Source organism: Nyctereutes procyonoides, unplaced genomic scaffold, assembly GCF_905146905.1.
Source record: "Nyctereutes procyonoides isolate TBG_1078 unplaced genomic scaffold, NYPRO_anot_genome, whole genome shotgun sequence".
Classification (NCBI taxonomy): domain Eukaryota; kingdom Metazoa; phylum Chordata; class Mammalia; order Carnivora; family Canidae; genus Nyctereutes; species Nyctereutes procyonoides.
In genome coordinates, this window is record NW_026575122.1 from 12,728,703 (window position 1) to 12,743,309 (window position 14,607).

The 14,607-nt window shown below is 43.9% G+C and overlaps 1 protein-coding gene across 3 annotated transcripts; it reads right to left on the bottom strand.

Annotated features, from left to right (window-relative positions):
• Positions 1-3,500: 3,500 nt before the first annotated feature.
• Positions 3,501-13,910, bottom strand: TLR2 (toll like receptor 2). Of its 3 annotated transcripts, none has more exons than XM_055336245.1 (2): positions 13,852-13,910; positions 3,501-6,012 (listed from the first exon to the last, which is right to left on the bottom strand). In XM_055336245.1, the coding sequence occupies exon 2, from the start codon at positions 5,994-5,996 to the stop codon at positions 3,639-3,641; it is 2,358 nt and encodes a 785-aa protein (XP_055192220.1). In that variant the 5' UTR covers positions 5,997-6,012; positions 13,852-13,910; the 3' UTR covers positions 3,501-3,638. The 3 variants fall into 3 exon arrangements, with proteins under 3 accessions (XP_055192220.1, XP_055192219.1, XP_055192221.1); XM_055336244.1 differs by lacking the exon at positions 13,852-13,910 and adding an exon at positions 13,231-13,284; XM_055336246.1 differs by lacking the exon at positions 13,852-13,910 and adding an exon at positions 12,908-12,966.
• Between the last annotated feature and the right edge of the window lie 697 nt (positions 13,911-14,607).

Sequence of the window (14,607 nt, forward strand, 5' to 3'; positions counted from 1 at the left end):
ACACACATGCGTGACATCACTCTCTTGCTGTACTCTTTTATTTTCTTCATAGCACTTATCAATACCTGAAATCATAACATACATTTATTTTTTTATTTGTCTTCCCCTCCATAAAGGCAGAGGATTTGATCTATTTAGTTCCCTATTTTATGTCCAGCACTCAGAGTAGTGCCTGTTACCTAATAGGCACTCAATAAATATTTGTTGAAAGAATGAATTAGGGGCGCCTGGTTGGCTCAGGGGTTGAGCATCTGTCTTTGACTCAGATTGTGATCCGGGGGTCCTGGGATCGAGTCCCGCATCGGTCTTCCCACATGGAGCCTGCTTCTCCCTCTGCCTGTGTCTCTGCCTCTCTCTGTATGTCTCCCATGAATAAATAAATAAAATCTTTTTTAAAAGGAGAATGGATTAATTAATTAATCCAGCAGGAAGGGACAAAATTAATAAAATAGGAAAGAACAGTCAGAAAGAATTAAGAACAATACATTGGCCTCCCCAAACGTATTTGTTTTTAATTGCTGGCGAGTTACTAAACAGCCACCACTGTATGCCTAATATCAGACATCTGTTCTCGTTACCTGGAGACATTACACTTACAGGAAGTAGACAGGGAAGCACACCTATTGTCAGAAACACAGGCAATGCACTTAATGCTATTCAAAGCCTTATCACAGTTGTAATGAAGAAAACTCATGCTAAGATCTTTACCTGTTGGTAATTTGCCTTCTTGAAACTGCTCAATGCTTCAGTATTATGATTGGTCCACGATCTAGATTATTAGATTTAACCCTGGTTTAAGGAGATAAAACAAGATCCCTGAGCTTATAGTTTACTGACAAAAGACCTCATTGTTGGCTAAAGTATTAGCTAACATGTTTTTTCTTCTATAAAAGAAGGAGCCCTTAAATTGATCTCTGATGTATTTCCCAATTATCTTTATTTTTTTTAAGAGAGAGAGTGGGAGGAGGAGTAGAAGGAGACAGAGAGAGAGAGAATCTCGAGCAGACTGCAGTGAGCATGGAGCCCAACGTGGGGCTCAATCTCATGACCCTGAGACCATGACCTGAGCCAAAATCGAGAGTTGGGTGCTTATCCAACAGAGCCATCCAGACGCCCCTCCCATTTATCTTTTATGGACAGCAACTGCATGAGGGTAGCCTTTAGAACCCTTTAGAACTCTGGGCAGGTAAACCAGTATGTATCTGCATGGAGTTCTGAACGACCCTTGAAGTTCAGAAATGTTGGATAATCCCTAAACAACTTCAAACACACACAAAATAAAGATGCTATTTTCTTTATAGTTTAGGTATTTAAAATCTAATCCCAATTTCGTGAAGATATATATATATATATATATATATATATATATATATATATAAATTATGGTGAGCTATATAATACAGTTACCAGTGGTTATCCCAAGGTGAAGGGATAAGAATAATTCTTTCTTTATAGGCTCTTATCTCTTTCCCAAAATGTCTACAGTGAATGTGTTTAACATCTGTGATGAGGGGATCCCTGGGTGGCTCAGCAGTTTAGTGCCTGCCTTTGGCCCAGGGAGTGACCCTGGAGACCCGGGATCGAGTCCCATATCAGACTCCCGGCATGGAGCCTGTTCTCCCTCTGCCTCTGTCTCCGCCTCTCTCTCTCTCTCTCTCTCTCTCTCTCATGAATAAATAAATAAGTCTTTTAAAAAGAAAACATCTGTGATAAGAAAAATAAAGATTATTTTTATAACATTACTTTCAATCTACCAACCAACTACAGAGCTCTTTCTCTTGCTGTCTAGATTATTTAAATTAAATCTACGGACCAAATTCATGTTAAATTTGTCTGGTTCTCATGGTAATTAACATTGTGCTTAAATGTAGGATATAGAGAAATAAAGCAAAAAGTCCATTATTGTCTTTTGTTTCTGTAGCACCTCATTTCCTTCCCCTGAACTCGTCCATTGTTTTTCTTAGGCTGGCTACTATTTCCTCCATAACACTCTCCCAGAGAGTGGTATGAGAGAGAAGAAACACTCTTTGACTTTCCCCAGAAACTATGCACTTATTTTCCTGGGATATTTTTCTGTGAAAAACGGGGTCCCTGTGGCAAACCTTGTACCCCTAATAGAAATTTCTGCATTCACAGATTATGATCTATAAAAAGATGAATTGCATCTCAGGAAAAAAAATAATAGCAAACACCTACTACAGGCATTGCTGTTACCTCATGTGAGCATCATCCATGGTTCTTATTCTCAGAGGCTTGGTCCCTCCGCCCTCCCCACCCATCCAGAGGGAATGGTAAGTGAGGGGCACGCACTCCGTGGTTAGCCTACCCAACTGTACATTCACACCCACATGATGTAGATATTAGTGTTCCTGCTGTAAGGGCAGAAAAATATTTGGGGTCAGTTAAGTGACTTGCCCAGAGATATGCTTCTACTGACCCAGATTTTTCTGACCTGAGAGGCCAATCAACCACACAGACCCAGTTCTGTCTACAAACTGAGCAGGCCAGAGGAAGTTCCAGTCCTGTCGCAGGTGGCTCCCATCTTAAGAAGAAATTTGCGTTGAATCAGGAAATAGCTCTAGCCTAATTAATTGCATTAAATATAATGTAGTATTAACTCTAGATCATAAAGATTAACACGTGGAAGTACTATCTATCTTTAAATTATTGTGTATCCACTATTTTTTGGGTCATTTTGAGGAATCACTGGGTATATATTCGCCTAAAAATCTATTTAGCCCACATGCGCTTTTGTAAATGTTCAGAGGGAGAAAAGGAGCCTTTTTTAGAATCAAATAAGACTTTTTCAGAAGAAGAAAACATGATGCTTCAGAGGAAATAGATTAGAAGACGGGGTAACTAGAAACTAATCAGAACTTCACATGGAATTAAATGCTGATGGAAGATCAGACTCAGGGATGTGGGAGCTTCTTTGGAAATCCTCTAAATTGAGTATTTTATTTACACTTGGCCCTTGAACAACACTGATTTCAACTGCATGGGTCCATTTATGCAGATTTATGATTTTTTTTAAAGATTTTATTCATTCATGGGAGACAGAGAGAGAGAGAGGCAGAGACACAGGCAGAGGGAGAAGCAGGCTCTATGCAGGGCGCCCGATGTGGGACTCGATCCCTGGACTCGATCCTGGGACTCCAGGATCACTTCCCAAGCCAATGGCAGGTGCTAAACCACTGAGCCACCCAGGGATCCCCAGATTTATGATTTTCTTAATGACATTTTCTTTTCTCTAGCTGACTTTAATAAGAATACCATATATAATCATATAACATACAAAATGTGTGTTAATCGGCTGCTTATCTTATCAGCAAGGCTGCTGATTGATGCTATTTCCTGATGAACTAAGCCAATGACTACAGATAATTCTGATGTCAACAGTGGACTTGGATCATGATTATCTCATAGGATAAGGAAAAAACCAAGAACCTCTTCTTTCCCATCTGGTAGTTTTTATAAAAGAGCACTCTAGACAAAATATGAACAGTAGTAGTGGCTTTAGTAAGCAAGTCTGTAAAGGACAGTGCGTTCATGTAGTTGAGAGACAACTGTGTCAGAGCGGACTTAGCTACAACCAGTGATATGAAGGCCAGGCCCAGACTAGCCTTTCATGAAGGAATCTAGGATTTTATTGCTGTTCTCAAATTTAACCAAAACCCTTCCCGCTGAGCATCGTCGGTGGGCCACTCCAGGTACGTCTTGGTGTTCATTATCTTCCGCAGCTTACAGAATCGCTGGGGGATGGCCTTTTTCTCAATGGGCTCCAGAAGAATGAGGATGGCAGCATCGTTGTTCTCATCAAAGAGGCGAAAATGGGAGAAGTCCAGCTCGTACTTGCACCACTCGCTCTTCACAAAGTTTTCAGAAAGCACAAAGATGGTTTTGTGGCTCTTCTCGATGGAGTCAATGATATTGTCAATAATCCATTTGCCGGGAATAAAGTCCCGCTTGTGAAGGCACAACTTGAACGGGGGGTTGAAGTGCTCCAACTTCTGGACCAGAAGGTTCTCCACCCAGTAGGAATCATGCTCACTGTAAGACACAAAGGCGTCATAACAGACGTCCCTGGAGGGGGCTTTCCTGGGCTTCCTTTTGGCCTGGAGCCAGGCCCACAGCATTCTCAGGTACCACAGCCCGTGGAAACGGTGGCACGCCCCCGCCGTGAGCAGGACCAGCAGGAGCAAGACACAGCACACGGCGGCCACCAGAGCTGTCCGGTGGCACTCAGAAGCCGGGAGCCGGGCGGTCCCGACCCGCTGGCCCCGCACGTAGAAGGGGGAGTCACACAGGTAGTCCTCTGGCCAGCCGACCAGGAGCCCGGCCAGGGCCTGCTGCTCTTGAGTGAAAGACAGGAATTCACAGGAGCAAAGGAAGTTGTTGCCACCGGCCTCCAGGGTCTGCAGCCTGTGAAAGGAATCCAGTTGCTCCTTCGAGAAAGCGTTTATTGTGTTTCTGCTGATTCTCATAATTTGTAAGGTGGGTAAGAAGGAGGCATCTGGTAGAGTCTTCAACTTATTTCTGGAAATAGAAAGTTCTTTGAGTTGTGGCAAAATCAGGGAAAATGACTCGAGATTATTATTGCTAACATCTAAAATTTCCAGTGTCCGGGGGATGCAACGGGTTATACTTTGCATTCTTGTGTCGGATAAGTTCAAACACTTCAGCTTTTCTGGCCACTGACAAGTTTCAGGCATAGAAAGATAATTATTCTTACTAATATCAAGGTTCACCAGGTTTTTCAAAGTAAGCAAAGTTTCTCCAGTTTTCTCTAAGGATTTCAAACGATTTTGCCTTAAAATTAAGGTTTGCAGGAGGGGCCAAGCATGCTGACAGGCTGAGTTTCTCAAGTATTCTTCAACCATTAAATTGTCGCTGAGATCCAAATATTCTAGTGATTTTAAATGTTGTGAAAGTGAGCAAGGAACCAGAAAGACCTTACTGCTTTCTACTGTGATTCTTTTAACACCTTCTGTAAGTGAATATATACTACTCATATCGTAAAATGAGTAAAAGTGTGGAATATACAACCTCCGTACTGTTAGTGTCTCTATCTGACCTATATTTTTAATTTTGTCCACATCAGGTATGTCAAAATCACCGAGCCCATAAAGGGTACAGTCCTCAAACTCTACTTCTAACACTCCAGAAACATAATTCAACAGTCTCACAACCTCAGTAAAACTTCTATCGGTGACTTTCACATTTCTAAATGTCCACTTTTTAACCAACGTATGTGTTTCATTGATGGATGCCTCTGAAAAGTGGAAAGTGTCCAAATGAGTATCTCTCAGTTCTAAATGTTTCAAGGAACTGGAAAGATCTACAAAAATCTCCACCAGTAAAACAGGCTGCTTCATACGGAGGGCCAGATAGCTGATGTTCTGAATCGATTTCAAACTCTTTGGCTCATACCTCTGGAGATTTGAAGCATCGATCTCCAGTTCCTCAAGAAAGGTTAGCCCAGCAAAATCCTTATCCTGAATCTCAGTGAAGCTGTAGATATTTCCTACTTTGAGAATTCGCAGATTTGTGAGCTGAGAAAAAAGAGGTGTTTCCCCAAGTGATTTGTAGGGATTTCCCAGTAGATTTAAGAACTTCAAGGAAGAAAGGGGCCTGAACCATGAGGATGATAAGTTAGATAAGAGGTTATAAGATAAGTCCAAATGTTGAAGACTCCACAGGGAAAAAAAAGAATCTTCCTCTATTGTGTTAATTCCATTAGACTCCAGCCTCAGAGCCTTGAGGTTCACACAGCCCCGAAGGTCACTGTTGCCAATGTAGGTGATCTCATTGTTGGAGAGGTCAAGGCTTCTCACAGCTGCTGTGAGCCCTGAGGGCATGGAGTTCAAAGATCTGGAGTGTCCATCGCAGACACCAGAGGGGTCACAGGACAGAGAAGAAGACTGGTCAGGGGCCTTTTCCTTGGAGAGGTTGGTTACAGCCCCCAAAACCCACACTGTCCACAAAACGCGTGACATTGTCCAGTGATCCAACCTACAAATAAAAGAGGTTCAGGTTCAAATGAGTGATTGTGTTTGACAGTTTATCATGATTCCAGTTCCTGAGAAATGTTCTGTAAGGCATCTCACACACACACACACACACACACACACACACACACACACACACACACCCCTACCTACCAGGAAATAACAGAAAGGCAAATGGAATGCATGCATGGGGATTAAAAAATGGATTCCCTGGTGCATCCAGCAACATGAGCACAGGGATCTTGCCCCTGTGCCAAGACCTAGAAGCCCTCTACCATCTGAGTGGCTCAATCAGTTCAGCATCTAACTCTTGGCTTTGGCTCAGGTCACGATCTCAGGGTCTTGAGATCAGGCCCTGCAATGGGCTCCAGGTTTGCAGGGAGTCTGCTTCTCTCCCTCTTCCTCTGCCTCACCCCACCTCCCACTCATGCTCATGTTCTCCCTCCCTCTCCCAAATAAATAAATAAATAAATAAATAAATCTAAAAAAAAATGAGCTAGGCTTAACCGTATGGATTTACAATCACCTACTCCTGCGCTTCAAGCCTTCTTGGATATAAGCATACTCTTTTCCTGCCTCGGTGCCCCCATGAGTTAGAGATGTCACAGAGCCCAACCACAGCTTTTGTGGGACAACTATTCACTGAACACAGCTCCAGTGACAAAAGAAAAAGTTCCCATGCTCCTCCAGCTTGTCTGACACTTAACTACTAGCAGGCAGGAGGGATGCTGGGAACTCCAGGGAGAGCAAGGTGGTTTGCTGGGCCGAGGGACAATCAGACCAACCATCAGAACCTTCTCTTCCTCCAGAGAAGTGCAGAAAGCAGTGCCCTAGTCTGGATGGGCTATTCAGATGAATGAGGGGGAAATAAAGCTGTTTGCACGCTCTCCACCACTGCTGGTTTCCTTCCAGTCATGAATCCAGCTCTCTTGCTCGCTCGCTCGCTCGCTCTGCCCTCTTTCTGGGCCCTGCATCCCTCTTTGGCTCTATTCAGCTCTCTCATTCCTTATGCTTTGTACTCCTTTGTCTGTATTTGCTCACTACATAAACTGTACAAATTTTTTTTTAAAAAAATGTAACCCCAAGAACAAAACTTTTTATGGGTAAAATTAATTTTCCACACCCACAGAATCTGAGGTTATAAAGGCCTAGGCTGTATAATTTGTAGGAACAGATATTAAAACACAAATAATATTAATACATACTTGGTTTGGAAATTTAATAGCTCTTGCAGCCAGAATCTTTATGGCCACACCAATGCAACTGCTTTGCACCCCCTCCTGTCTCTTTTAGATAAATGGGGCCATACCTACCATGCATAATTATTCTAGACTTTCACTTCTCACCTAACAGCATAACTTGACATCTTTCTATGTTCACATATAGAGACTTTTCTGATTCTTTTCCAATAGATCACAGTGTTTCCTAGTATGGATAAACCATAGTTTGCGTTTCCATCAGCACTGTATGAGAGTTCCAACTGCTTTCTATCTTGCTACCACTTAGTACTGCCAGTCTTTTTAATTTTAGCGATTTTGGTAGGTAGGTAGTGTAATCTCTCTGTTGTCTAAATTTCATTTCCTGGACTAATAATGAGCCTGAACATCTGCACATAGGATCATATTGCGTATGATCATTTGGAATCTCAGTTGTAATGTGCCTCTTTCAGTTTTTGGCCTACTGTTTTCTATTGGGTTGTTGCTATTATAACATAATAATTATTATAAATATTAAATACATATGAAAATAAAAATGTATACTCTCAAAACGGAAGATACATGTGTTACAAATACAGGCATTGCTGAGAGATATTGTGGGTCTGGCTCCACCACAATAAAATGGCTATTACAATACAGAGAGTCAAATGAATTTTCTAGTTTCCCAGTGCACACACAAGCTATGTTTGTACTACACAGTAGTCTGTTAAATGTGCAATGTCCAAAAACAAGTACACACCTTCATTTAAAAAGGATTTATTGCTAATGAATGCTAACCATCATCTGAGCTTTCAGTGAGTCATTATCACTGATCACAGATCATCATAATAAATATACTAAAGTTAGAAATACGGCCAGAATTACCAAAATGTGACACAGAGATACAAAGTGAGCAAGTGCTGTTGGAAAAATGACAGCAACAGACTTGCTCAACACAGGGTCGTCACATGCCTTGAATTTGTACAAAAAACAAAAAACCACAGTATCTGCCACATGCAATAAAACAAGGTATGCCTCTCTCTTCTTCCACTGTGTGGCTTTCCTTTTCACTTTCTTGGTGGAATCTTTTGATGAACAGATGTTCTTAAACATTTTCTATTTTGTTTCTTAGTAGTGATTTTGTGGTCTGTTTTAAAAGCCTTTTTTTATATTATCAGGAAGCTATTCTCTTTATTATTTTTCCAATCCGTATACCTTTGTTTTCTTGATTAGTGAATGTTGACCTTTATTAAATTTTTTTTGTCTTCCTATATCTATTGAGATAACACAGGTTTCCTCACATTAATCAATTTAGTGTTGAGACAATGTTGAATTGTTCAGAAGAAACCCAAGTTAGTCTGGACATATTATCCTTTTTTATATTTTACTGGGTATATTTGTTTACTGATATTTCCTTTAGAACGTTTGCATCTATATTCAGAGTAAAATTGCCCTATACATTTCCTTTCTTTTCTGTGGGTAGAATTCACCAATGCCACCTTCTGAGCCTGCAAGATTTATTGCTATTATTTGTACATTTATCTTGTTTTTATAAAATACATTAAATATACTTAACAGCTATGAAACTATTCAGATTTTCTTCTTCATCATCTGTCAGCTTTGGTAAAATGTGTTTTTCAAGGGATTGAACATTTTCTTTTAAATTTGCAAATTTACTGACATAGTTACTTAGAATATCATCTTACTATTTTAATGTCTTGTCTTATAACTTAGATGAGTTTTTTGTGCCTTATGATTGTCTTCACTGTCAGCGGTTTATCATTTTTTACTAGTATTTTCAAAAACCAGCTTCTCATTTTATAGATCCTCTATTTCCTTTCTATTCCATGAATTTCTATTCTTAAATTACTATTGCCTTCCTTCTGCTTCCTCTAGATTTATTTTATTGTTCCTATTCTAATTTCTTAAGGTAGACACCTGCTCATTAATCGTCAGCCATTCTTCATGTCTAATATATACATTTAAGGTCATAAATTTTCATCTAAGCTCTAGTTTAGCTCTATTTTCCAGGCCTCCTTCTCTTCTGTTCTTTCTATATTTCACTTCTTCAAGTTTCAGTCTCAATATTTCCTTCTGATCTACTTTCCAGTTTATTCTCTTCTCTTCAGCTGTGTTTAATCTACTGTTAGATCCAGCCACAGCATTTATATTTTGCAGTTACTGCCATTCTCACCTATTTAACTTCTATTTGGTTCTTTTCTCCATCTGTATGTCATTTTTTATAGTTTCCAGTTCTCAGCCAATATTTTCAATCTTGTCTTCCACCACCTTGAATATAGTAAGCCTCATCCAATAGGCCATACAACACTCTGACAGGCTGAAGGACACAGAGTATATGTAAGGTTAAGGTCTGGGGCAATCACAGATGGAAAGGCAGAACTGAACCAAGGGAAACTGAGCCCTTACACAGATTGTAGCACAGTTCTGACTTATCTGGATGGCTCAGGCAGTCTCAGGCTCTGAAAAGGGATTAGGATGATTTCTGGAATTCTAGTGCTCAGATACCTGCAGAAACAAAGGGAAATTTTCTCTAGAAGAGAATACTACTATTTGAGGCTTCAAATTTCTTCCTACAAAAAATGTTTCAAAGTGAATGTCCAGTACACCATAAAAAAAACCCAACCAGGTACTAAAGGAAGCAAAATAATGACAAGGAGAAGAGCAAAAAATAGCAAGCAATGGAAACTAACCCATAAAGAACATAGATCCAACATTGTCCCCACCTCTAAAAGTGACAGGGGTAAGTTGAGATAAGAATACTGTTTGGATAAAGACTCCTAACTCTGGGAAATGAACTAGGGGTGGTGGAAGGGGAGGAGGGCGGGGGGTGGGGGTGAATGGGTGACGGGCACTGAGGGGGACACTTGACGGGATGAGCACTGGGTGTTATTCTGTATGTTGGTAAATTGAACACCAATAAAAATTAATTTATTAAAAAAAAGAATACTGTTTGGTACTATATTTATCCCACTGTCTTTCTGCTGAATCCATTATTGAAAAAAAAATCATCTTAGTATTACTGTACTGGGCAACCAAAATTTAGTTGATCATTTTGTAATAAATAGCACAAATCTTAAGAAATCTATACAAGCTTCCAGCTAATATTTAAAGGTCAGATAAATCTATTTTTAAATTTTTCCTAGCCTTTTGTCTTTAAACTGTAAAATTAATCAGAGCAGGGATCTTGGGCTATGTTCATCCACGTATTACATGGTACCTACTGCATGGTAACTTTTCAGTAAATATTAATTATTAATGGTATTAAAACTACCACTACCAATCTGACACTGAAGATGAGAGTCTTATCTGTCTCCTGCCATTTCCCCTCTATGCAATGGCATGGCACTGAGAAACAGAAGAGCAATGGCTCCAGTTAGACTGAATGGAGTCATACCTAATGAGGTTGGTAGGTCTAGACAAAATATAAAATCATCTGCTTAAAGATTCAGAAAATTGGGGCACCTTGGGGCTCAGTGGTTGAGTGTCTGCCTTCAGCTCAGGGTATGATTTCAGGGTCCTGGGATCAAGTCCCGCATTGGGCTCCCTGCAAGGAGCCTGCTTCTCCTTCTGCCTCTCTGTGTCTCTTGTGAGTAAATAAATAAAATCTAAAAAAAAAAGAGAGAGAGAATTCAGAAAAGTAACAAAATGCTGAGGCATTACTGGTCTGAGATCCAGGAAAAGACAGCAGTCTGACCGGTAAGCCTGGCATTGTGCTGTGCACATCTACTGATTGAGAACTGACAGGAAGTTGAAGCCCTGTGGCCCCCAGCAAAACCACAACCAGATACCCACATCAGGGCTGGGGCTGTGATTGTTGGGTGAAACAGGAGTGGAGAAGGGACTCAGGGCCCAATGTGCAGTCAGGAACTGAAAGTACACAGGCAGGGAAAAAGCTGCCCCTAATGTGAATAAGGATCTAAAAAATATCTCTGCCCTCTGGCCCTGGCTGAAAGCCAACCTACAAGAAATCCCCCATAAGAAATGAAAACTCCAGGCCTATCTTGTATGCTGCTACGGGTCCAACTATCAAAAGACAGAGTAACTCAAAGTTTTTTTTAAATTGGGAAAAAAATAAGATGCTAAATTTAAATGAATATCGAATCTCCAGCAAAAAAAGAAAAAAATTCCTCACTTTGCCCAAAAATAATGTAATGGTATTCTCCAAGGGCAAAGAAGACACACCTGCCAATCTAGATGGCAATACCCATTTAAATTATCATTCAAGAGTAAAGGTGAGGTAGGCATTTTCAGACACTCAAAAACAAAAAAAAAAAAAAGAATTTTTAGCCCTAGTCTATCACTGAAAGTACCCCAAAACATATGTTCTTCTGCAATTTGCAGAATAAACCTGGTAAGAGTAGGCAGCAAGAAGCAATGATTGCATTTTTTAAATTTAATAATTAATAAGAAAGAAGACAGCATTCAAAGGCTCAGGCATTTCTTTTTAGTATGAGGTAAAAGGAATATAAATTTTATATGATGTGGGAGTAAACAGAATTTTGACAAGACAAAATTTGTTTTTTCTTTTTTAAAGATTCTATTCATTTATTCATGAGATACAGAGAGAGAAGGAGAGAGAGTGGTAGAGACACAGGCAGAGGGAGAAGCAGGCTCCATGCGCAGAGCCGGAGGGGGGACTCGATCCCAGGACTCCAGAATCACGCCCTGGGCCAAAGGCAGGCACCAAACCGCTGGGCCACCCAGGGATCCCCCAAGCAAGTCTTTTGATGAGGAGTAAATACAACTTATATTTATTAGGGAATCTTTATAAAAGATCATACAACTCTGTTTTAACCATAAATTGTACTCAATCACAAAAATCAAAACAAGATATCTAACCACCCAAGCCAAATTCTTAAAGAAAATAATGCAAAAAATTAACTGATAGCTTAGAAACGTACAAATCATGCTGTAACCTTCTGGCAATTTTTGTAAAATAAGTGCATCATAAGAAGTTTAAAGATGGAAAAAAAAGAAGTTTAAAGATGCAAATGTTCTCTGCTTAGAACAGGAAGAAACTTAAAATATCGGTGAATAAGTCATTTTCAAATAGGATGTCATTTCCTTTTTTTTTTTTTTTTTTTTTTTTTTTGGTCTCTACTTTCAAATCTACCAGTTGCTTTTTGGTAAAGATGTGAGTTAGTAACAGCGCAGACAAGACCTTCCGCAAGATTAGCGCCATCTCAGCCAGCTGAGCTGTTCACGCCTCATCGATCAGTCCATCAATCTCTCTCCCCCCCCCCCCCCCCAAAAACACAAAACAGTGAAAACACTCCGCGGGCTGCATCTAGGTTCTCAACAGTTCTCATTTAAAGAAATTGGAGAAGTTAGAGGGGGACCTTCAGGGCATGCTTGCTTAAAGAACTCGTCTAAGCTTACGTGCTCGAAGTTACTTTCTCAACGAGTCAGAACTCGGGCGTTTCAAGGGTGGAGGAACGCGGAGGGGGACGCTCTCGCATTTTCACTCGCTCACACCCGCTCACACTCGCCCCCCGCCGCGCAGAGGCGGGGCTGGGGTTGCGGTGCGAGGCTCCTGGGCACACCCCGAATCCCGACCCTTCCCCACTTTTCAGTCACAGTGATGATACCCGGTTTGCGCCGTGTGGTCCCCGTGGTGACCCGGGAGCGCAGACACGCCCCCGCGCCCGCCCCCGCCCCGAGCGCGCCCCCCAAAGTCCTTACCCGACCCTGGTGGCGCTGGGGGCGCCGGGGGGGGCGGCGCTGGGGGCCGGGGAGGAGCGCTGCGGGCCGGGGGGGGCGCTCTGCGGGCGCTCGAGCGCTGGGGGGCGCTGGGGGCGCTCGGGGTTACGAGAGCGTCGGTCCTTCGGGGCCCGTGGCCCCTGCCCTGCCGCCCCCCCGCGCCCCCCGCGCCCTCTCCGCCCCCCGCCGTCCGCGGCGCTGCGGGGAAGCCCGGCCCGCCTGGACGCCAGCGCACCCGGGCGGGGGGCGGCGCGGGGAGGCCCCGCGGGGCGCGGGGGGCGCGGGGGGCGAGCGGCCCGACGTACCCGGGAGGTGACGAGCGGCCTCCGGACGCGGCGCACCCGGCGGGTTGGGCGCAGGGCGCAGGGCGCAGGGCGGGTGTGCCTCCCGGCGGGGGCGGGGACCCCGAGGGCCAGCGGGCGGGCGTCCGGCGGGGGGTGCGGGGGGAGGCTTCGCGGGCGGAGCGAGCTCCCCAGGCGCCCCCGGAGCTCCGGCGGCCGCGGGCCGGGAAGCGCGGCGGCGGCGAGGCCCCCTCGGTTGGGGCGCGGCCTGGGGCCCAGATCCGCCGCCGCCGCCGCCACTCGTGCTCGCGCCGGGCCCGGCCTCCGCCGTCCAGCGGCCCGCCTGCGCCGCCCGCCGCCGCCCGCACCCACCGACCCGAGCTCTGCCCGAGCGGCGGGTGAGGACGCCTGCCCGCGGCCGGGAGGGGGGAGGGGGAGGGAGGGGAGCGCCCCGAGGTGCCGACCGGCGCCCGCGCAGCCCCGTCCCGCCGCCGGGGGGCTCCCGCCGCAGCTCCCACTGAGTCCAGGTCCCCACCTTGCGTCGGCTCCATCCCGGTCTTTCCACGTCATTCCCAAAAGTCTCGGTCGGCTTTTCTTCGTTGTCACAGAAACTAGTGAAGAATGTTTACAAGGGGGACAACCTACCTCTTAAGGATCAAACTGCCTCGGGCAGCCCGGGGCTCGGCGGTCCGGCGCCGCCTGCGGCCCAGGGCGCGATCCTGGGGCCCCGGGGTCGAGCCCCGCATCGGGCTCCCCGCATGGAGCCTGCGTCTCCCTCTGCCTGGGTCTCCGCCTCTCTCTCTCTCTCTGTGTGTCTCATGAATAAATAAATAAAATCTTTAAAAAAAAAATCAAACTGCCTTAGTAGTATTCACAGAGTGCTTCTTCTATTCCTAAGTACACCTGATCCTTACAAATTGAGGCCGAGGAAGCACTCGTGCTCCTCTTCACACGGAGGAAATGCCATGCAAATGGGGCAGTGCTGAGATTTGGAATGAGAATTTTACCCTAAATCCAGGGTGCTACGTCTTGCCCTAGTCCCCATCCCTAATCCTCATTACCCGCTCCAGCATCCAGGCAAACTTCATCCGTAGGCCTGAAGGTGAACTTCAGAGGGTGGGGCCTGATTTTCCCTACAGGTAGCTGTGAACATTGCTCTCTGAAATGACTTTCAAGTAACTACAAAATCCCCACCTCTCTTCCTCATGAGTTCTTAGGCGTGTACCTAAGAAAACTTTCCAATACCGCCCCCGCCAAATCTAAAAAATCACTGTTCTTTCCCCATATGCCTTTAATTGAACTGCCTCGATTGATATTATTGCTTTGCAATCCCAAAGCCAATTAGACTGTTCTGGCAAAGTCAGGTGGAACTCATTTATTTACCCACAAGTTATTGCCAGT

What these genes read in the sequence shown, in the direction of transcription:
- TLR2 (XM_055336245.1), bottom strand. Translation starts at nt 5,996, where the DNA reads ATGTCACGCGTTTTGTGGACAGTGTGGGTTTTGGGGGCTGTAACCAAC.